The sequence below is a fragment of the Oncorhynchus nerka genome, linkage group LG4, assembly GCF_034236695.1.
Source record: "Oncorhynchus nerka isolate Pitt River linkage group LG4, Oner_Uvic_2.0, whole genome shotgun sequence".
NCBI classification, from domain to species: domain Eukaryota; kingdom Metazoa; phylum Chordata; class Actinopteri; order Salmoniformes; family Salmonidae; genus Oncorhynchus; species Oncorhynchus nerka.
This window is the reverse complement of record NC_088399.1, coordinates 1,898,265-1,923,264: the sequence shown is the minus strand read 5'-3', so window position 1 is coordinate 1,923,264 and position 25,000 is coordinate 1,898,265. Positions and strand designations below refer to the sequence as shown.

General features: G+C 46.2%; 1 protein-coding gene across 1 annotated transcript in view; it reads right to left on the bottom strand.

Moving 5' to 3' along the window:
- Nucleotides 1-25,000, bottom strand: part of LOC115121466 (ciliary neurotrophic factor receptor subunit alpha-like) — a 219,896-nt gene that overhangs the window by 163,533 nt on the left and 31,363 nt on the right. Inside the window, exon 2 of the mRNA XM_065017119.1 lies at nt 11,015-11,248. Coding sequence (XP_064873191.1) covers nt 11,015-11,248 — 234 coding nt within the window. The remainder of the gene's footprint in view (nt 1-11,014; nt 11,249-25,000) is intronic.

Below are 25,000 nucleotides of genomic sequence, written 5' to 3'. Positions count from 1 at the left end.
CGTAAGGAAGCATTTCACTGTTGGTTAGGTGTTCGTAAGGAAGCATTTCACTGTTGGTTAGGGGTTCGTAAGGAAGCATTTCACTGTTGGTTAGGGGTTCGTAAGGAAGCATTTCACTGTTGGTTAGGGGTTAGGGGTTGGTTAGGGGGAAGCATTTCACTGTTGATTAGGGGTTCGTAAGGAAGCATTTCACTGTTGGTTAGGGGTTCGTAAGGAAGCATTTCACTGTTGGTTAGGGGTTCGTAAGGAAGCATTTCACTGTTGGTTAGGGGTTCGTAAGGAAGCATTTCACTGTTGGTTAGGGGTTCGTAAGGAAGCATTTCACTGTTGTATTTGGTGCATGTGACTCATACAATTCGTTTTGATTTGATGCCCACAGGCACACATGCATTCACACATGCACAATATTTTCTGTCAACACAGAAGTCATCAGAGGTGAAATGATGAATTCGCATTCAGAGATGCTCTGATAGAGTATTTGAACACTTACTGAACCGTAGCAGACATAAATAATGTGATATATTTTTAGACTGTTCTGTGTTTAGTCAACTGTGTTGCTAAAGTTACAAATAAAGTCACACCTCAGATATTTGTCGGAGGGAAGAACGTCTGAGTGCTATTGCTATGAGATCCTGAGGTTGAAGTGTTACAGTATTTAATGTGACCATAGATTATTTATTATAATGGGAAAACCTTTGTTATTCTCCAATGACACAGTACCCCTCCCTCCCGCTCTTCCTCCCTCTTCCTCCCTCTCTTCCCTCTCTTCCCTCCCTCTTCTAACTCTTCTTCCCTCCCTCTCCTCCCCTCTCTCTCCTCCCTCTCCTCCCTCTTCTTCCCTCCCTCTGTTCTTCCCTCCCTCTCTTCCTCCCTCTTCTTCCCTCTCTTCCCCCCGTCTCCTCCTTCTTCTTCCCTCTCTCCTCCCTCTTCTTCCCTCTCTTCCCACACTCTCCTACCTCTCTTCTTCCCTCTCTTCCTCTCCACCGTCCCTCTCTCCCTTCCTCCCTCTCTTTCTCCCTCGTATCCTGTTTTGAATGTACAAAATGTACTTCTGTCAAGTTAAGAACACCTTCCTAATTTTGAGTTGCACAACGTATTGCCCTCAGAACAGCCTCAATTCATACAGCTTTCTCTATGTCAAAATGTACTTTCGATGCAGGTTACGAGAATTAGGTTAAGATTAGAAAGAGGTTAGCTAAAATGACCAAAAATTCTCCTTTTGACGTCAATTTTACATAAGCTGCATCCTTTCTAGAAATGACTTTCTAGAAAGAATCGTCTTCTCTGTTTCTTACCGCGCTTCCCTCCCTCTCTTTCTTCAAATCAAATCAAATGTTATTTGTCACATGCGCCAAATACAAGATGTGTAGACCTTACGGTGAAATGCTGACTTACATGCCCTTGTAAGGGAGATAGCAGTCTATGACTGGAGTCTTTGACAATCGTTTGGGCCTACATATAAAACTGCCTAGTATAGAGGTCCAGGATGCCAGGAAGCATGGCCCCAGTGATGTACTGGGCTGTAGCACTACCCTCTGTAGCGCCTTACAGTCGGATGCTTAGAAGTTGCCATACCAGGTTGTGATGCAACCCGTCAGGATGCTCTCGATGGTGCAGCTGTAGAACTTTTTAAGGATCGGAGGACCCATGCCAAATATTTTCCCTCTCCTGAGGGGGAATAGGCGTTGTCGTACCTTCTTCACGACTGTCTTGGTGTGTTTGAACCATGATAATTTGTTGGTGATGTGGACACCAAGGAAATTGAAACTCTCGACCTGCTTCAATACAGCCCTGTCAATGTGAACAGGTTGGTGTCCTGGCACCACATTGCCAGGTCTCTGCCCTCCTCCCTATTGGCCATCTCATCGCTGTCGGTGATCAGGCCTACCACTGTTGTGAAGTCAGCAAAATTAATGATGGTGTTGGAGTCGTTCCAAGCAGTCGTAGGTGAACAGGGAGAACAGGAAGGGACTGAGCATGCACCCCTGATAGGCCCCCGTGTTGAGGATCAGCGTGGCAGATGTGTTGCTACCTACCCTCACCATCCCGTCAACAAGTCCAGGATCCAGTTGCAGAGGGAGGTGTTTAGTCCCAGGGTCCTAAGCTTAGTGATGAGCTTTGAGGGCCCTATGGTGTTGAACACTGAGCTGTAGTCAATGAATAGCATTCTCACATAGATGTTCCTTTTCTCCAGGTGGGAAAGGGCAGTGTGGAGTGCAATAGAGATTGTGTCATCTGTGGGTCTGTTGGGGCGGTTGGCAAATTGGAGTGGGTCTAGGGTTTCTGGGAAGATGGTGTTGATGTGAGCCATGACCAGCCTTTCAAAGCACTTCATGGCTACAGTCGTAAGTGCTACTGTTCTGTAGTCATTTAGGCATGTAATCGTCGCGTTCTTGGGCACAAGGACTATGGTGGTCTGCTTGAAACATGTTGGTATTACAGACTCGGTCAGGGAGAGTTTGAACATGTCAGTGAAGACATTTGCCAGTTGGTCAGCGCATTCTATGAGTAAACGTCCTGGTAATCCGTCTGGCCCCGCGGCCTTGTGAATGTTGACCTGTTTAAAGTTCTTGCTCATATCATCTACAGAGAGCGTGATCACACAGTCATCTGGAACAGCTGGTGTTTTCCTGCATGCTTCAGTGTTGCTTGCCTCGAAGCGAGCATTAAAGCCATATAGGCTGTCTTGTAGTCTCGTGTCACTGGGCAGACCGTGGCTGGTTTTCCCTTTGTAGTCCATGATAGTTTGCAGGCCCTGCCACATCCAACAAGCACCAGAGTCAGTGTAGTAGGATTCAAACTTAGTCCTACATTGATGCTTTGCCTGTTTGATGGTTCGTTGGAGGGCAGAGCAGGATTTCCTATAAGAGTCCCGATTAGTGTCCCGCTCCTTGAAAGAGGAAGCTCTAGCTTTTAGCTCGGTGCGGACTTTGCCTGAAATCCATGGCTTCTGGTTGGGATATGTATGTATGTACCCGTCTCCTTCCTTCCTTCCTTCCTTCCTTCCTTCCTTCCTTCCTTCCTTCCTTCCTTCCTTCCTTCCTTCCTTCCTTCCTTCCTTCCTTCCTTCCTTCCTTCCTTCCTTCCTTCCTTCCTTCCTTCCTTCCTTCCTCCGTCCCTCCCTCTCCTCCATGCCGGGGTTCTATGACACAGCACTCCATTCTCTCTCCCTGCTCCCTCCCTCACCTCCCTCCCTCCCTCCCTCCCTCCCTCACCTCCCTCCCTCCCTCCCCCTCCCTCCCTCCCCCTCCTCATGGTTCAGCGTAGCTCTGATGCAGGTTGTGACAGTCTCTCCCTTTCTGTGGGATAAGGACCATGCAACATCAGCCTCTTAGCCACACCACTTATGTCATGATCTCTCTCTTTGCTCTGACCCAGACCCACCCAGTGGACTATTTACAGCTGACATTATACTCTTAGGGAAGAAGGTGCTATCTAGAAGGTTCTTCGGCTGTCCCCATAGGAGAACCCTTTGAAAAACCCTTTTGGTTCCAGGTAGAACCATGTTGGGCTCCATGTGGAACCAACCCTACAGAGGGTTATACAAAAGGGTTCTACCTGGAACAAAAAGGGGTTCTCCTTTGGGGACAGCTGAAGAACCCTGAAGAACCCTTTTTTTCTAAGAGTGTAATGTACATCTCTATTTCTCTCTCTCTTTGTCTCTCTATCTATCTATCTATCTCTGTCTCTTTTTGTCTCTCTCTCAATCTATCTCTCTCTCTCTGTCTCTCAATCTTTCTCTCTCTGTCTCTCTCTCTCCACCTCCACCCCTATATATCCTCTCCTCCCCTCCTTTCTTTTTTCCTCTCTTTCTTTTATGCTCCATCTCTTTATTTATTAAATGAACACCAAGATAAACAACACAAAGTATAGTAGCGCTAAACCAGCAACTAACAAAAACAAGATCCCACAACAGAAAGTGGGAAAAAGGGCTACCTAAGTATGATCCCCAATCAGAGACAACGATAGACAGCTGCCTCTGATTGGGAACCATAATAGGCCAAAAACAAATAAATTGACAACATAGAATGCCCACCCCAATCTCACCCTGACCTAACCAAATAGAGAAATAAGTGCCCCCCCCCATCCCAAACCAAAACCTATAGGAGAGGGTCCGGGTGTGCATCTACCCCCGGGTGTGCGGCTCTGGTTCTGGACGTAGCCCCCGCTCCCTACGCTGATCCCTCCGCTTCTGTGGAACCGGACCGTGAATCGTTGCCGGAGGAACCGGATAGTGGGTCATTGCTGGAGGCTCCGGACTGGGAACCCCCGCTGGAGGCTCCGGACTGCGGACCGTCGCTGGAGGCTCCGGACTGGGGGCCGCCGCTGGAGGCTCCGGACTGCAGCTTATCGCTGGATGCTCCGGACTGCGGACCGTCGCTGGAGGCTCCGGACTGCCGACCGTCGCTGGAGGCCCCGGACTGGGTGCCGCCGCTGGAGGCTCCGGACTGGGGGCCGCCGCTGGAGTCTCCGGACTGGGGACGCTCGCTGGAGGCTTCGTGCCATGGATCGTCACTACAGGCTCCGGGCCATGGGTCATCACTACAGGCTCCGGGCCATGGATCATCACTACAGGCTCCGGGCCATGGGTCATCACTACAGGCTCCGGGCCATGGATCATCACTGGAGGCTTCGTACGTGGAGCTGGAACAGGTCTCACCGGACTGAGGAGATGTACTGGAAGCCTGGTGAGTGGAGCTGCCACAGGGCTTACCAGGCTGGGGAGACATACTGGAGGCCTGGTACGTGGAACCGGAACAGGTCTCACCGGACTGGGGAGATGCACTGGAAGCCTGGTGCATGAAACAGGCACCGGATACACTGGGCCGTGGATGCGCACTGGAGGTCTCGAGCGTAGAGCTGGCACAACCCGTCCTGGCTGGATGCTTAGTTTCGCCCGGCAAATGCACGGTGCTGGCACAGAATGCACTGGGCTGTGAAGGCGCACCAGAGACACAGTGTGCAGAGCCGGCGCCGGATATCCTGGGCCAAAGAGACGCACCGGAGACCAGGAGCACTGAGCCGGCACAATCCGTCCTGGCTGAATGCCCACTCTAGCACGGCAAATGCGAGGAGCTGGCACAGAGCTCACCGGGCTGTGAATGTGCACTGGAGACACCGTGGGCATCACCGCATAACACGGTGCCTGACCAGTCACACTCTCCCCACGGTAAGCACGGGGAGTTGCACGCCCAATTTTTCATTTTTGATTTGTTAAAAAAGTTTGAAATATCCAATAAATGTTTGTTCCACTTCACGATTGTGTCCCACTTGTTGTTGATTCTTCACAAAAAAATACAGTTTTATATCTTTATGTTTGAAGCCTGAAATGTGGCAAAAGGTCGCAAAGTTCAAGGGGGCCGAATACTTTCGCAAGGCACTGTAAGATATTAGTCTCCAACTTCAGCGATTTTTGCAATTTGTTCTAGTCAATGGCAGCAGAGAACTGGAAGGAAAGGTGGCCAAAGTAGTTGTTGGCTATGGGGGTGACCAGTGAGATACACCTGCTGGAGCACATGCTACGGGTGGGTGTTGTTATGGTGACCAGTGAGCTGAGTCAAGGCGGAGCTTTACCTAGCAAAGACTTATCGATGACCTGGCGCCAGTGGGTTTGGCAATGAATATGTAGCCAGGGCCAGCCGACAAGAGCATACAGGTCGCAGTGGTGGGTAGTATATGGGGCTTTGGTGACAAAACGGATGGCACTGTGATAGACTGCATCCAGTTTGCTGAGTAGAGTGTTGGAGGCTATTTTGTAAATGACATCGCCGAAGTCGAGGATCGGTAGGATAGTCAGTTTTACGAGGGTATGTTTGGCTTGTGAGTGAAGGAGGCTTTGTTGCGAAATAGGAAGCAGATTCTAGATTTAATTTTGGATGGGAGATGCTTAATATGAGTCTGGAAGGAGAGTTTACAGTCTAGCCAGATATCTACATATTTGTAGATGTCCACATTCTTCTAAGTCAGAACCGTCCAGAGTAGTGATGCTAGTCGGCGGGCGGGTGCAGGCAGCGATCGGTTGAAGAGCATGCATTTAGTTTTACTAGCGTTTAAGAGCAGTTGAAGGCCACAGAAGGAGTGTTGTATGGCATTGAAGCTCATTTGGAGGTTAGTGTCCATATAGAGTATGGTGTCGTATTCTAGGAGGTGGATCAAGGAATCACCAGCAGCAAGAGCGAAATCATTGATATATACAGAGAAAAGAGTCAGCCCGAGAATTGAACCCTGTGTTACCCCCATAGAGACTGCCAGAGGTCCAGACAACAGGCCCTGCGATTTGACACACTGAACTATATCTGAGAAGTAGTTGGTGAACAAGGCGAGGAAGTCATTTTAGAAACATCTGCTACCTGGATTTGGATGAAGGAGAAGCTGGGGAGGCTTGGGCAAGTAGCTGCGGGGGGTGCGGAGCTGTTGGCCGGGGTTGGGGTAGCCAGGAGGAAAGCATGGCCAGCAGTAGAAAAATGCTTCTTGAAATTCTCGATTATCGGGGATTTATCGGTGGTGACAGTGTTTCCTATCTTCAGTGCAGTGCACTGAATGGATGCACAAATACACATGCAGGATGCACATTTCTGTTTGGAAAGCTAGCCTTTGCTTTCCTGCCTGACTGTGTGAATTGGTTCCTGACTTCCCTGAAAAGTTGCATATCACGGGGAATATTCGATGCTAGTGCAGTATTCCACAAGATGTTTTTGTGCTGGTCGAGGGCAGTCAGGTCTGGAGTGAACCAATGGCTACATCTGTTCTTAGTTCAACATTATTTGAAAGGGGCATGCTTATTTAAGATGGTGAGGCAATTGCTTTTAAAGAACAACCAGGACAAGAAGGACCCATTATGGATACAGGCAATGAGGCAGTGATCGCTGAGATCTTGGTTGAAGACAGCAGAGATGTATTTGGAGGGTAAGTTGGTCAGGATAATATCTATAAGGGTGCCCATGTTTACTGATTTAGGGTTGTACCTGGTGGGTTCCTTGATCATTTGTGTGAGATTGAGGGCATCTAGCTTAGATTGCAGGGCGGCCCGGGGTTTTAAGCATATCCCAGTATAGGTCACCTAGTAGAAAGGACTCTGAAGACAGATGGGGGAAATCAATTCACATATGGTGTCCATGGCAGAGCTGGGAGCTGAGGGGGTCTATAACAGGAGGCAACAGTGAGAGACTTATTTCTGAAGAGATTCATTTTTAAAATTAGAAGGTAAAACTGGAGAAATATATAGATATTAAATCTTCATCTGAAGGTGACCCATACAAATGAATGGAAGTATGGAGATATAGTCTCTATATACAGTATATAGATATTAGCTTTTCATATGAAGGCAACCCACATCCCTCCATCAGTCTCACTGTCCTGTTAAAACAACCCACATCCCTCCGTCAGTCTCACTGTCCTGTTAAAACAACCCACATCCCTCAGGTAGGAGGAAAGGGGTGATGGAGAAAGGGGGAATGGGGGGAATGGGAGGAATGCGGAAAGGTAGGGAGGGGGAAGGGATTGAGGGAGAGGGAAAGGGAGGGAAGCGGAATGGGAGGGAGGGTGAAAGGGATGGAGGGGTAATGGGAGAATGGGAGGGAGGGTGAAAGGGATGGAGGGGTAATGGGAGAATGGGAGGGAGGGTGAAAGGGATGGAGGGGTAATGGGAGAATGGGAGGGAGGGTGAAAGGGATGGAGGGGTAATGGGAGGGAGGGTGAAAGGGATGGAGGGGTAATGGGAGAATGGGAGGGAGGGTGAAAGGGATGGAGGGGTAATGGGAGAATGGGAGGGAGGGTGAAAGGGATGGAGGGGTTATGGGAGAATGGGAGGGAGGGTGAAAGGGATGGAGGGGTAATGGGAGATTGGGAGGGAGGGTGAAAGGGATGGAGGGGTAATGGGAGAATGGGAGGGAGGGTGAAAGGGATGGAGGGGTAACGGGAGAATGGGAGGGAGGGTGAAAGGGATGGAGGGTAATGGGAGAATGGGAGGGAGGGTGAAAGGGATGGAGGGGTAATGGGAGAATGGGAGGGAGGGTGAAAGGGATGGAGGGGTAATGGGAGAATGGGAGGGAGGGTGAAAGGGATGGAGGGGTAATGGGAGAAAGGGAGGGTGAAAGGGTGAAAGGGATGGAGGGGTAATGGAAGAATGGGAGGGAGGGTGAAAGGGATGGAGGGTAATGGGAGAATGGGAGGGAGGGTGAAAGGGATGGAGGGGTAATGGGAGAATGGGAGGGAGGGTGAAAGGATGGAGGGGTAATGGGAGGGAGGGTGAAAGGGATGGAGGGGTAATGGGAGAATGGGAGGGAGGTGAAAGAGATGGAGGGGTAATGGGAGGGAGGGTGAAAGGGATGGAGGGGAAATGGGAGAATGGGAGGGAGGGTGAAAGGGATGGAGGGTAATGGGAGAATGGGAGGGAGGGTGAAAGGGATGGAGGGGGTAATGGGAGAATGGGAGGGTGAAAGGGTGAAAGGGTGAAAGGGATGGAGGGGTAATGGGAGAATGGGAGGGAGGGTGAAAGGGATGGAGGTTAATGGGAGAATGGGAGGGAGGGGTAATGGGAGGGAGGGTGAAAGGGATGTAAGGGTAATGGGAGAATGGGAGGGTGAAAGGGTGAAAGGGATGGAGGGGTAATGGGAGAATGGGAGGGAGGGTGAAAGGGATGGAGGGTAATGGGAGAATGGGAGGGAGGGTGAAAGGGATGGAGGGGTAATGGGAGAATGGGAGGGAGGGGTAATGGGGAGGGAGGGTGAAAGGGATGGAAGGATAATGGGAGAATGGGAGGGAGGGGTAATGGGAGGGAGGGTGAAAGGGATGGAGGGGTAATGGGAGAATGGGAGGGAGGGTGAAAGGGAGGGAGGGGTAATGGGAGAATGGGAGGGAGGGTGAAAGAGATGGAGGGTAATGGGAGAATGGGAGGGAGGGTGAAAGGGATGGAGGGGTTATGGGAGAATGGGAGGGAGGGTGAAAGGGATGGAGGGTAATGGGAGAATGGGAGGGAGGGTGAAAGGGATGGAGGGGTAATGGGAGAATGGGAGGGAGGGTGAAAGGGATGGAGGGTAATGGGAGGGAGGGTGAAAGGGATGGAGGGGTTATGGGAGAATGGGAGGGAGGGTGAAAGGGATGGAGGGGTTATGGGAGAATGGGAGGGAGGGTGAAAGGGATGGAGGGGTAATGGGAGAATGGGAGGGAGGGTGAAAGGGATGGAGGGGTTATGGGAGAATGGGAGGGAGGGTGAAAGGGATGGAGGGGTTATGGGAGAATGGGAGGGAGGGTGAAAGGGATGGAGGGGTAATGGGAGAATGGGAGGGAGGGTGAAAGGGATGGAGGGGTAATGGGAGAATGGGAGGGAGGGTGAAAGGGATGGAGGGGTAATGGGAGAATGGGAGGGAGGGGTAATGGGAGAATGGGAGGGGAGGGGTAATGGGAGAATGGGAGGGAGGGGTAATGGGAGAATGGGAGGGAGGGGTAATGGGAGGGAGGGTGAAAGGGATGGAGGGTAATGGGAGAATGGGAGGGAGGGTGAAAGAGATGGAGGGGTTATGGGAGAATGGGAGGGAGGGTGAAAGGGATGGAGGGGTAATGGGAGAATGGGAGGGAGGGTGAAAGGGATGGAGGGTAATGGGAGAATGGGAGGGAGGGTGAAAGGGATGGAGGGGTAATGGGAGAATGGGAGGGAGGGTGAAAGGGATGGAGGGGTAATGGGAGAATGGGAGGGAGGGTGAAAGGGATGGAGGGTAATGGGAGAATGGGAGGGAGGGTGGGAAATGGGATGGAGGGGTAATGGGAGAATGGGAGGGAGGGGTAATGGGAGAATGGGAGGGAGGGTGAAGGGAGGGAGGGGAAAGGGATGGAGGGGTAATGGGAGAATGGGAGGGAGGGTGAAAGAGATGGAGGGTAATGGGAGAATGGGAGGGAGGGTGAAAGGGATGGAGGGGTAATGGGAGAATGGGAGGGAGGTGAAATGGGGGATGGAGGGGAATGGGAGAATGGGAGGGAGGGTGAAAGAGATGGAGGGGTAATGGGAGAATGGGAGGGAGGGTGAAAGGGATGGAGGGTAATGGGAGAATGGGAGGGTCTGAAAGGGATGGAGGGGTAACTGGGAGAATGGGAGGGATTGGTAAGGGGAGAATGAGGAGGGAGAAAGGGAGGGAGGTGATGGGAGAATGGGAGAGGTGAAAGGGATGGGTCATGGGAGAATGGGAGGGAGGACCAAAAGGGATGGAGGGGAACAGAATGGGAGGGAGGGTAATGGGAGAATGGGAGGGAGGGTGAAAGGGATTCTCAGGGGTACAATGGGAGAATGGGAGGGAGGGTGAAAGGGATGGAGGGTAATGGGAGAATGGGAGGGAGGGGAATGGGAGAATGGGAGGAGGGTGGAGGGAGGAGGGGTAATGGGAGAAGGGAGGGAGGGGAAGGGATGGAGGGGAGTGTGGGAGAATGGGCATTAGAAGATGTCATCTATTGTTATTAATGAGGGTCTGAAAATACTCAACTGGGTGCATCCAGACAAGCTGTTCAGGTGTGAAACAGCGCCAGACTGCTGTGAGTGTGTCAGAGCCAGGATGCCTGGTCATAGAATAGACAGACCAACACAGACCAACCACAGGTCAGAGAGAGAACATCTCTCACTATTTAGAGCTGAGAGAGAGACTGAGAAAAGAGAATGATTCTCATTACTACAACTCACTGCCAATGGCGGGAGGGAGAGAGGGAAGGAGAGAGGGAAGGAGAGAGGTAAGGAGAGAGGGAAGGAGAGAGGGAAGGAGATAGTAGGAGAGCATTAGAACTCACTGCCCATGGCGGGAGGGAGAGAGTAGGAGAGCATTAGAACTCACTGCCCATGTGCAGAGAAAGAGAGAGGGAAATGATGGTCAGTAGAACTTACTGCCCATGTGCAGAGAAAGAGAGAGGGATATGATGGTCATTTGAACTCACTGCCCATGTGCAGAGATAGAGAGAGGGAAATGATGGTCAGTAGAACTTACTGCCCATGTGCAGAGAAAGAGAGAGGGATATGATGGTCATTCGAACTTACTTCCGATGCGCAGGTTGATCTGGTCCCGTCGTTCTCCATTGGGGTTCTGAAAGCAGCTGTAAAGTCCGTTGTTAGAGAGGTCCACTTCCATCAGTATGAGTCTAGACCCCTCCTCCCGGTGGTGTGCCTTCACGTCCGTCCCGTTAACCTTCCATGTCACGCTGGCCTCGCTGTCCAGAGAGCCACACCTCATGGTCACGTCCCCATCCATACGCTCATACTGAATACTGGCCCCTAGAGAGGAGAGAGGAGCAGGAAACTGTTACTACACTATTACTAGACTGTTACTAGACTGTTACTACACTGTTACTACACTGCTACTACACCATTACTACACTGCTACTACACTGCTACTACACCGTTACTACACCATTACTACACTGTTAATACACTGTTACTACACTGCTACTACACTGTTACTACACTGCTACTACACTGCTACTACACCGTTACTACACCGTTACTACACTGTTACTACAGTTACTACACCGTTACTACACCGTTACCACACCGCTACTACACCGTTACTACACTGCTACTACACCGTTACGACACCGTTACTACACTGCTACTACACTGTTACTACACTGTTACTACACCGCTACTACACCGCTACTACACCGTTACTACACCGTTACTACACCGCTACTACACCGTTACTACACCGTTACTACACCGCTACTACACCGTTACTACACCGTTACTACACTGTTAATACACTGTTACTACACTGCTACTACACTGCTACTACACCGTTACTACACTGTTACTACACTGTTATTACACTGTTACTACACTGCTACTACACTATTACTACACTGTTACTACACTGTTATTACACTGTTACTACACTGTTACTACACTGCTATCACACTGTTACCATACTGTTACTACACTGTTACCACACTGTTACTACACTGCTATTACACTGTTACCACACTGCTACTACACTGTTACTACACTGCTACTACACCGTTACGACACTGTTACTACACAGTTACTACACTGTTACTACACTGTTACTACACTGTTACTACACTGTTATTACACTGTTACTACACTGTTACTACACTGCTACTACACTGTTACTACACTGCTACTACACCGTTACTACACTATTACTACACTGCTACTACACTGTTACTACACTGCTACTACACTGTTACTACACTGTTACTACACTGTTACTACACTGTTACTACACTGCTACTACACTGTTACTACACTGTTACTACACTGCTATTACACTGTTACTATGTCAGCTTGTCGGGGTGAACTGGGAGCACAGTGCTGTAGAGGGACAGAAGAGACAGACAGTGAGAGACAGCTTCCTGAGCCCTATATTACCTATACTTCTCAACAGAGAGTGAGACAGAAGAGATGGCAACAGAGACAGCTTCCTGAGCCCTATATTACCTATACTTCTCAACAGAGAGTGAGACAGACAGTGAGAGACAGCTTCCTGATCCCTATATTACCTATACTTCTCAACAGAGAGTGAGACAGACAGTGAGAGACAGCTTCCTGATCCCTATATTACCTATACTTCTCAACAGAGAGTGAGACAGAGAGTGAGACAGAAGAGATGGCAACAGAGACAGCTTCCTGAGCCCTATATTACCTATACTTCTCAACAGACAGTGAGACAGAAGAGATGGCAACGGAGACAGCTATACTTCTCAACAGAGTGTGAGACAGACAGTGAGATACAGCTTCCTGAGCCCTATATTACCTATACCTCTCAACAGAGAGTGAGACAGAAGAGATGGCAACAGAGAAGGTTTCCTGAGCCCTATATTACCTATACCTCTCAACAGAGAGTGAGACAGAAGAGATGGCAACAGAGAAGGTTTCCTGAGCCCTATATTACCTATACTTCTCAACAGAGAGTGAGACAGAAGAGATGGCAACAGAGAAGGTTTCCTGAGCCCTATATTACCTATACTTCTCAACAGAGAGGGAGACAGACAGTGAGAGACAGCTTCCTGAGCCCTATATTACCTATACTTCTCAACAGAGAGTGAGACAGACAGTGAGATAGACATAGTGACCGACAGTGTGACAGACAGTGAGACAGACAGTGTGACAGACATTGTGACAGACAGTGAGACGGACAGTGATATAGACAGTGAGACAGACAGTGAGACAGACAGTGAGACAGACAGTGTGACAGACAGTGATATAGACAGTGAGACAGACAGTGAGACAGACAGTGATATAGACAGTGAGACAGACAGTGAGACAGACAGTGAGACAGACAGTGAGACAGACAGTAAGACACATAGTGAGACACACAGTGAGACACACAGTGAGACACACAGTGAGACGGACGGTGAGACGGACAGTGAGACACACAGTGAGACACACAGTGAGACAGACAGTGAGACACATAGTGAGACACACAGTGAGACGGACAGTGAGACACACAGTGAGACGGACAGTGAGACGGACAGTATGACAGACAATGAGACGGACAGTGAGACAGACACTAACCACCAGGCCGTTGTATTTCTCTGTTAGTCTAAAGGCTGGGATGCCAGTGAGATGTTCAATTAGGAGATGTGTGGAGTCAACTCCACCTGTCGCTTCCATGTCCACGTGAATATCCTCCCCTCAGCTCCTCAACGGCTCAATTGCTCCTCAATGTATATTTATAAATACCTTTCTCTCCTTCCCATCTATCCCTCTCTCCCCCCTCTGTATTCCTCTGGAGAGGCCTGCCTCCGATGAATGAGACCGAGGACAACCCCCCAATGCCACCACCTCGTCTCACTGAAGAACGACGAAGGCAAGACTGAGGAGTATAAGAGCAGTACCATGGTATAAGACAGAGGAGACATGAATGAGTAGTGTTGAAAGGTACAGTACCATGGTATAAGAGAGAGAGAGAGAGAGAGAGAGAGAGAGAGAGAGAGAGAGAGACAGAGGAGACATGAATGAGTAGTGTTGAAAGGTACAGTACCATGGTATAAGAGAGAGAGAGAGAGTGGAGACATGAGGGCAGGTGGGTCACCAGAGGAACCCTAGACATACACGTTTGTATCTGAGCATGGGTTAGTGTAACGGAGTTCAGAACGTGCTGGAAGCTCACTCCACAGCTAGCTTGAAATGTCATGAATGGAGCCATCCAATTGGTTCCTTTTGAGTGGCTCAAACATTGTCAAGGAGGATGGTCACGTGTTTTTATTTTAACCTGTATTTATCCAGGAAGTGCTCGTTGAGATTTGAATTCTCTTTTTGAAGAGCGCCAAGGTCATTACACAATTACAGACAGACAACATGATAAACTACAATTCACATAGAATTCACAAGAATATAACAAAATCAAAAAACAGCAAATTAAAAACATTGACAGGTCAGGGAATCAGCCTCAAAATCCTTCATCAGTGGTTTAAAAACACCAATCGGGACACGTTCTTCCAGTTTAAAAGTATTTTGTAAGGCGTTCCAAGACGATGGTGCAGAGGACATAAAAGCCCTTTTACCAAATTCAGTTCGGATATTTGGAACAGTTAGCAGTATAAAGTCCAGCAAACGAAGAGACGACCCACCACATTTCTGAACAATAAAAGTCCCTGAATAAAAAGGTAGTAAACCCCAAATAGATTTATAAATAAAAGTATAGCAGTGCCTGAGCCTACGAGTGACTAGAGAAGGCCAGCCAACCCTTGTATATAAAGGGAAGTGGTGCGTAAGGGTTTTGCAGTTTAAAATACATCTCAATGCTCCATTGATGTCAAACACTGCAGCAGAATCATTCATATATAAAATAGCACCACAGTCTAGAAAGGCATAAATGTAGCCTCCTTCTGGTTTCAAAAGAAAAACAGACCTGAACTTCAAATTCAAAAATGTTTTGTCGTGAAAAATGAGGATCGCTGGTTTGAGACCAGTGTGGGACAGTAGAAGAAGATATATTGGTTTGAGACCAGTGTGGGACAGTAGAAGAAGATATACTGGTTTGAGACCAGTGTGGGACAGTAGAGGAAGATATACTGGTTTGAGACCAGTGTGGGACAGTAGAGGAAGATATACTGGTTTGAGACCAGTGTGGGACAGGGACAGTAGAGGAAGAGATACTGGTTTGAGACCAGTGTGGGACAGTAGAGAAAGAGAGACTGGTTTGAGACCAGTGTGGGACAGTAGAGAAAGAGATACTGGTTTGAGACCAGTGTGGGACAGGGACAGTGGAGGAAGAGATACTGGTTTGAGACCAGTGTGGGACAGGGACAGTGGAGCAAGAGATACTGGTTTGAGACCAGTGTGGGACAGGGACAGTAGAGGAAGAGATACTGGTTTGAGACCAGTGTGGGACAGGGACAGTGGAGGAAGAGATACTGGTTTGAGACCAGTGTGGGACAGGGACAGTGGAGGAAGAGAGACTGGTTTGAGACCAGTGTGGGACAGGGACAGTGGAGGAAGAGATACTGGTTTGAGACCAGTGTGGGACAGGGACAGTGGAGGAAGAGATACTGGTTTGAGACCAGTGTGGGACAGGGACAGTAGAGGAAGAGATACTGGTTTGAGACCAGTGTGGGACAGGGACAGTGGAGGAAGAGATACTGGTTTGAGACCAGTGTGGGACAGGGACAGTGGAGGAAGAGATACTGGTTTGAGACCAGTGTGGGACAGGGACAGTGGAGGAAGAGATACTGGTTTGAGACCAGTGTGGGACAGGGACAGTAGAGGAAGAGATACTGGTTTGAGACCAGTGTGGGACAGGGACAGTAGAGGAAGAGATACTGGTTTGAGACCAGTGTGGGACAGTAGAGAAAGAGACACTGGTTTGAGACCAGTGTGGGACAATGGGGGAAGATACCCTGGTTTTGAATTAGCACTGCACACCTGATTCAAATCCTCATCACTTGATGATAAGTGGATGGTTTGAATTGACTGTATAGTGCTCAGGCAAAAACAAACAATGTGTTCCCCGTTGGGTTCCCAGGAGCAGGATTAAGAAATACTGTTATGCAGACTGATCCCAATCCCCACCTCTCCTCTCCTCTCCTCTCCTCTCCTCTCCTCTCCTCTCCTCTCCTCTCCTCTCCTCTCCCTCTCCTCTCCTCTCCTCTCCTCTCCTCTCCTCCTCTCCTCTCCTCTCCTCTCATTGATTCTGTTGGTTCATTGGTTCTGTTGCTTCATTGATGCAGTTGGTTCATTGATGCATTTGGTTCATTGATGCATTTGGTTCATTGATGCATTTGGTTCATTGATGCATTTGGTTCATTGATGCAGTTGGTTCATTGATGCATTTGGTTCATTGATGCAGTTGGTTCATTGATGCATTTGGTTCATTGATGCATTTGGTTCATTGCTGCATTTTGTTCATTGATGCAGTTGGTTCATTGATGCAGTTGCTTCATTGATGCAGTTGGTTCATTGATGCAGTTGGTTCATTGATGCATTTGGTTCATTGATGCAGTTGGTTCATTGATGCAGTTGCTTCATTGATGCAGTTGCTTCATTGATGCAGTTGGTTCATTGAAGGCAGTACAGAAACACAGGGGGTCCATGGCTCCATTGAACTAGGGAAGGGAAGGGAAACCAGTCTGACATGAAGATGAAAAGGAGGTAAAGCTTTAATTAATGCTTTACATTTAGGAGTTGGTTGGGTTCATATAGCCATCAGCAATCTATCTTTCTGTTTTGTTCTGTGGGAGTGGGTGAACTCACATAGAAGAGATACACTTTTACGGGCTGAGCAGGGATGTTGGGATGTGGGAATATGCAGCTCAGCTCAGCTCTGGTCTGTCTGGGAAAAACACATGGGAGATATCTGGGTTATGGGGCGTTGTGGGGTTAGGTTTAAGAGGGGTTCTGGGGTGTTGTGGGGTTAGGTTTAAGAGGGGTTCTGGGGCGTTGTGGGGTTAGGTTTAAGAGGGGTTCTGGGGTGTTGTGGGGTTAGGTTTAGGAGGGGTTCTGGGGCGTTGTGGGGTTAGGTTTAAGAGGGGTTCTGGGGTGTTGTGGGGTTAGGTTTAGGAGGGTTCTGGGGGCGTTGTGGGGTTAGGTTTAAGAGGGGTTCTGGGGTGTTGTGGGGTTAGGTTTAAGAGGGGTTCTGGGGTGTTGTGGGGTTAGGTTTAAGAGGGGTTCTGGGGCGTCGGGGGTTAGGTTTAGGAGGGGTTCTGGGGCGTCGGGGGTTAGGTTTAGGAGGGGTTCTGGGGCGTCGGGGGTTAGGTTTAGGAGGGGTTCTGGGGCGTCGGGGGTTAGATTTATCTGTCCATAGTAGAACAACATCAGCATCATTACGTAACACTAACCAAACCCTTAACTCTAACTAGACTCCACAACAACATAATTCACAACACTAACCAAACCCTTAACTCTAACTAGACTCCACAACAACATATTTCACAACACTAACCAAACCCTTAACTCTAACTAGACTCCACAACAACATAATTCACAACACTAACCAAACCCTTAACTCTAACTAGACTCCACAACAACATAATTCACAACACTAACCAAACCCTTAACTCTAACTAGACTCCACAACAACATAATTCACAACACTAACCAAACCCTTAACTCTAACTAGACTCCACAACAACATCATGATGACTATATTGATGACTATATTGATGACTGTATTGATGACTATATTGATGACTATTCATGATGACTACTGTGATGACTATCATGAGGACTATATTGATGACTGTATTGATGACTGTATTGATGACTATCATGAGGACTATATTGATGACTATATTGATGACTATTCATAATGACTACTGTGATGACTATCATGATGACTATCATGAGGACTATATTGATGACTATATTGATGACTGTATTGATGACTATATTGATGACTATATTGATGACTGTATTGATGACTGTATTGATGACTATCATGAGGACTATATTGATGACTATATTGATGACTATTCATAATGACTACTGTGATGACTATCATGATGACTATCATGAGGACTATATTGATGACTATATTGATGACTGTATTGATGACTATATTGATGACTATATTGATGACTGTATTGATGACTGTATTGATGACTATCATGATGACTGTATTGATGACTATATTGATGACTATTCATAATGACTACTGTGATGACTATCATGAGGACTATATTGATGACTATATTGATGACTGTATTGATGACTATATTGATGACTGTATTGATGACTGTATTGATGACTATATTGATGACTGTATTGATGACTATATTGATGACTATTCATAATGACTACTGTGATGACTATCATGAGGACTATATTGATGACTATATTGATGACTGTATTGATGACTGTATTGATGACTATATTGATGACTATTCATAATGACTACTGTGATGAGTATCATGAGGACTATATTGATGACTATATTGATGACTGTATTGATGACTATCATGATGACTGTATTGATGACTGTATTGATGACTGTATTGATGACTATATTGATGACTGTATTGATGACTATATTGATGACTGTATTGATGACTGTATTGATGACTGTATTGATGACTGTATTGATGACTATATTGATGACTGTATTGATGACTATATTGATGACTGTATTGATGACTATATTGATGACTATATTGATGACTATATTGATGACTGTATTGATGACTATCATGAGGACTATATTGATGACTATATTGATGACTATATTGATGACTATATTGATGACTGTATTGATGACTATCATGAGGACTATATTGATGACTATTCATGATGACTGTATTGATGACTGTATGGTTAGCATGAGGCTGTAAGTAACAAGAACATTTCCCCGGACATAGACATGTCTTATATGGTCAGGACGCTTCAATTATTGTTAATCTAACTGCACTATCAAATTTTCAGTAGCTATTATAGTGAAAAAATACCATGCTATGATTTTGAGGAGAGTGCACAGTTATGTACTTGAAAATCTATCAATTGACCAATTAGGCACATTTGGGCAATCTTGATACAACATTTTGAACAGAAATGCAATGGTTCATTTGATCAGTATAAAACTTTGCACGTACACTGCTGCCATCTAGTGGCCAAAACCTAAATTGCGCAAGAAGTCCTAAGTCATATAACGGACTATCTTTTGCATTTCAAAGATGATGGAACAATTTAAAAAATATATTTTACCAGATCTAATGTATTATATTCTCCGACATTAATTTCACATTTCCACAAACTTCAAAGTGTTTCCTTTCAAATGGTATCAAGAATATGCATATCCTTCAGGTCCTGAGCTACAGGCAGTTAGATTTGGGTTTGTCATTTTAGGCAAAAATTGAAAAAAAAGGGTCCGATCCTTAAGAGATTTATCATAACACTAGCCAACATATAGTCCTAATATTAGAGTTCATATCATGACACTAGCCAGCCTAGAGTCCTAATATTTGTCACACCCTGACCTTAGAGAGCCTTTTTATGTCTCTATTTGGTTTGGTCAGGGTTTGATTTGGGTGAGCATTCTATGTTTTGTATTTCTTTGTGTTTGGTCGAGTGTGGATCCCAATCAGAGGTAGCTGTCGATCATTGTCTCTGATTGGGAATCATACTTAGGTAGCCTTTTCCCCCACCTATGTTGGGGAATCTTGTTTTTGTACAGCTCTTGTAGCCTACGGAACGACTCTCCTTCACTGCAGGCGAGGTGAGTAAGACATTTAAACGTGTTAACCCTCGCAAGGCTGCAGGCCCAGACGGCATCCCCAGCGGCGCCCTCAGAGCATGCGCAGACCAGCTGGCTGGTGTGTTTACGGACATATTCAATCAATCCCTATACCAGTCTGCTGTTCCCACATGCTTCAAGAGGGCCACCATTGTTCCTGTTCCCAAGAAAGCTAAGGTAACTGAGCTAAACGACTACCGCCCCGTAGCACTCACTTCCGTCATCATGAAGTGCTTTGAGAGACTAGTCAAGGACTCCACCCTACCTGACACCCTAGACCCACTCCAATTTGCTTACCGCCCAAATAGGTCCACAGACGATGCAATCTCAACCACACTGCACACTGCCCTAACCCATCTGGACAAGAGGAATACCTATGTGTAAGGGGATAAGAATATGTACATAAAGATATATGAATGAGTGATGGTACAGAGCAGCATAGGCAAGATACAGTAGATGGTATCGAGTACAGTATATACATATGAGATGAGTATGTAAACAAAGTGGCACAGTTAAAGTGGCTAGTGATACATGTATTACATAAGGATGCAGTAGATGATATAGAGTACAGTATATACGTATACATATGAGATGAATAATGTAGGGTATGTAAACATTATATTAGGTAGCATTGTTTAAAGTGGCTAGTGATATATTTTACATCATTTCCCATCAATTCCCATTATTAAAGTGGCTGAAGTTGAGTCAGTGTGTTGGCAGCAGCCACTCAATGTTAGTGGTGGCTGTTTAACAGTCTGATGGCCTTGAGATAGAAGCTGTAATTCAGTCTCTCGGTCCCAGCTTTGATGCACCTGTACTGACCTCGCCTTCTGGATGATAGCGGGGTGAACAGGCAGTGGCTCGGGTGGTTGTTGTCCTTGATGATCTTTATGGCCTTCCTGTAACATCGGGTGGTGTAGGTGTCCTGGAGGGCAGGTAGTTTGCCCCCGGTGATGCGTTGTCCAGACCTCACTACCCTCTGGAGAGCCTTACGGTTGTGGGCGGAGCAGTTGCCGTACCAGGCGGTGATACAGCCCGCCAGGATGCTCTCGATTGTGCATCTGTAGAAGTTTGTGAGTGCTTTTGGTGACAAGCCAAATTTCTTCAGCCTCCTGAGGTTGAAGAGGCGCTGCTGCGTCTTCTTCACGATGCTGTCTGTGTGAGTGGACCAATTCAGTTTGTCTGTGATGTGTATGCCGAGGAACTTAAAACTTACTACCCTCTCTACTACTGTTCCATCGATGTGGATAAGGGGGTGTTCCCTCTGCTGTTTCCTGAAGTCCACAGATAACCCACTATTCCTAGGCCGTCATTGAAAATAAGAATTTGTTCTTAACTGACTTGCCTAGTTAAATAAAGGTAAAAATATTTTTTAAATCCAGAGAACACGTTTCCACTGATCCAAAGTCCAATGGCAACGAGCTTTATGCCACTCCAGCCGACGCTTGGCATTATGCATGGTGATCTTAGGCTTGTGTGTGGCTGCTCGGCCATGGAAACCCATTTCACCAATCTCCCTACGAACAGTTATCGTGCTGACGTTGCTTCCTCAGTCAGTTTGGAACTCAGTGGTAGGTGGTGTCATGACTGTCCTGAGAGGATCACAATGGGTCAGATCAGCTTGAAAATGGTTGAGAATAGCCAGACCTTCTCTCAACCGCAGACTAGTGGAGGGAACTGGTGTGGGGGTTGAAACCTCCATGCCCTGTAATGAATTTACAGTGGGGCAAAAAAGTATTTAGTCAGAAACGTGGCTGGATCTTTCAGCATGACAATGATCCCAAACACACCGCCCAGGCAACGGAGTGGCTTCGTAAGAAGCATTTCAAGTTCCTGGAGTGGCCTAGCCAGTCTCCAGATCTCAACCCCATAGAAAATCTTTGGAGGGAGTTGAAAGTCCTTGTTTCCCAGCAACAGCCCCAAAACATCACTGCTCTAGAGGAGATCTGCATGGAGGAATGGGCCAAAATACCAGCAACAGTGTGTGAAAACCTTGTGAAGAGTTACAGAAAATGTTTGACCTCTGTCATTGCCAACAAAGGGTATATAACAAAGTATTGAGATAAACTTTTGTTATTGACCAAATACTTATTTTCCACCATAATTTGCAAATAAATTCATTAAAAATCCTACAATGTGATTTTCTGGATTTTTTTTCTAATTTTGTTGTGTACCTATGATGAGAATTTACAGGCCTCTCCCATCTTTTTAAGTGGGAGAACTTGCACAATTGGTGGCTGACTAAATACTTTAATGCATCACTGTAAGTAGAAGAGGACTTTCTTTCTCTCTTTTCAACCAAAGGAATGTCTGTTATCCACAGACAATTTTTCAATGAAAAAAAATAATGTAACATTGGTTTTGATTTTGTGATGTCATTAAAAACTGTATGGACGAAATACTGTAACTTGGAAAGTATATTCCCTGTATACTAATGTTATTTTGGGAGATATAAGATAATATAAACTATGCATAAGTAAGTAGACACGCCCCGAGTGAGATCGGAGAGCATGTCAGGCTGACGGAACCATCCCTTTTGGACAAAGTGCATAAAAAGCCTTGGTTTTGAAATTAATATTAGACCAGGAAATGTGATTAGGGTAGCTACATGTTTAAAAGGGTTGGAACTTGTAACCTCAACACAAGTTGGAGAAGTAAACCTTCCTTTAGACCAGAGAGACAGCGAGCTGCAGCTCATGTCCAAAGTGAATCTGAATCCTGAACCCTGAATAATCAACACACAGAGGAAGAGGCTACAAACTTCCCTCTCAGACAATCAGCTGATTAGCTGTCCTAAATATCTCAAACTCTTCAAACCATCAAATCCCCCTAGTACACTATTCTCATCATCCCACTGGAACCATAGGCATGGCTGATGGCTTTTCTTCAAATAAGCAGCTCCAGGAGCGAATGGAACAGAGTGAACTCTAGTTCTGTTCAGGACTACACAACAGAGAAAGACACCCACACGTAAATACATTCATGATTTCTTATTCTACACGGGCGGTGGTTTGTGTGCTTTATGATTAATGTTACTGTGAGAATAGTTCTGAAGTGTCCTCGATGATAAGTGTGCCTTTTTTCTCCCCCCCTCTCTGTCTATGTTGTAACAAGCCGTCATATTTTGTCAGTCCAATAGGGACCTTTTTCTCATGTAAAGGGGGTATGTTTATTCTGTGTTATTATTTTGTTAGCTAGTAAATAAATAATTAAACCAATTTGTGTAGTACTGAATCATAAGTAAGGCTGGGGTTCTTGCAGATGCAGGAGGTTACGACTGTTCAGAATGACCATATGATAAGAGTTTATGATTAACACGTTGACTGTTTTATGGATGTGATAACTTATAGATGTAATAGATATGTATTCTAGAGTTTAACTTCTTCCATATAGGGGGCGCTCTTTTCATTTTTGGATGAAAAACGTTCCCGTTTTAAACAAGATATTTTGTCACGAAAAGATGCTCGACTATGCATATAATTGACAGCTTTGGAAAGAAAACACTCTGACGTTTTCAAAACTGCAAAGATATTGTCTGTGAGTGCCACAGAACTGATGTTACAGAAAAAAAACAGATAAAAATACAATCAGGAGGTGCCGCATTTTTTGAAACCGCCTCATGGCAATGACTCCTTATATGGCTGTGGAGGAGCTAGGAGTCAGCTTACCTTTTCCACGTTTTCCCCAAGGTGTCTGCAGCATTGTGACGTATTTGTAGGTATATCATTAGAAGATTGACCCTAAGAGACTACATTTACCAGGTGGTCGCTTGGTGTCCTCCGTCGCAATTATTGCGTAATCTCCAGCTGCAGTATTTTTCCGTTTTCTTCTGATGAGAGGCCAGCTGCCACCACTGATATATTATCGAATAGATATGTGAAAAAAACCTTGAGGATTGATTCTAAACAACGTTTGCCATGTTTCTGTCAATATTATGGAGCTAATTTGGAAAAAAGTTTGGCGTTGTAAGTGACTGCATTTTCATATTTTTTTCTTAGCCAAACGTGATGAACAAAATGGAGCTATTTCTCTTACACAAATAATATTTTTGGAAAAAATTAACATTTGCTATCTAACTGAGAGTCTCGTCATTGAAAACATCCGAAGTTCTTCAAAGGTAAATTATTTTATTTTAATGCTTTTCTTGTTTTTGTGAAAACGTTGCCTGCTGAATGCTAGGCTTAATGCTATGCTAGGCTATCAATACTCTTACACAAATGCTTGTGTAGCTTTGGTTAAAGCATATTTTGAAAATCTGAGATGACAGTGTTGTTAACAAAAGGCTAAGCTTGTGTTTCAATATATTTATTTCATTTCATTTTCGATTTTCATGAATAGGAAACGTTGCGTTATGGTAATGAGCTTGAGGCTATGATTACGCTCCCGGATACGGGATTGCTCGACGCTAGAGGTTAATTCAGGAGATGTAATAGATATATAATATATAGAGTTTAATACAGGAGATGGTAACTCTTTAAACAAACTCTTCCGTGGTGCCCTGAATCCTAATGAGTTAATTAATGATTAATTTAATCAGGTAACAATTAAACATAGTGGATTAAATAGATAACAATCATCAGATTGTCACGACAACGGGGAGAATAAAGACGGATTAAAGACGGCGTGTATCGGTGGTCAAGGGTAGAATTTCCATGAGTTAGACAGTCAATGTGTTGGTAATCATTTGGGAGCTTGGTTCTGAAATGAGTTTTGTAAAAGTCCCCCACAACAATGAATGTCCAGGGTCCATTGAAGATCTTTGAGAGCCTTTTTGATGTCGGCTTGGGGCAGGATGTACACAGCCATGGCGGTAATTCCTGAGAACTCTCTCGGAAGGGGCAACATTTGATGACCAAGTCATGGGAACAGAAGTTCCTGTACGTTTCCTCCGTCGCACCATGTGTTGGTCATAAAGCAGAGCCCACCACCTTTGCTCTTGCCAGAGAGAGTTTCCTTCCTATCTGCTTGAAAAACTGTAAAACTCGCTGGTTGAATATAATCCACCTGGATGTTGGAGGAAAGCCAAGTCTCAGAAAAACAGAGCATGTTATAGGATCGAGTCCATCCTCGCTCTGAGTTCGTCAAGTTTGTTCTTTAATGATTGAACATTGACGAGTAGTATGCTCAGTAATGGAGGACAGCTCCCCCTGCGTCTTAATCTCAATAAGACCCCGCCACGTCAGATCCTTGCCTCACCGAAAAAGCTAGTCCATTGTTCTGCCGTCTAAGGGTATTCTGGGAGGTCGGGTGGCCGGTGAGTACCCAGCGATTAATATTCCAATACTTCTTCCCGGGTGTGTGTAAGTAATGCAAGAAACAAACGGATTAATAAAGTTGGAGCA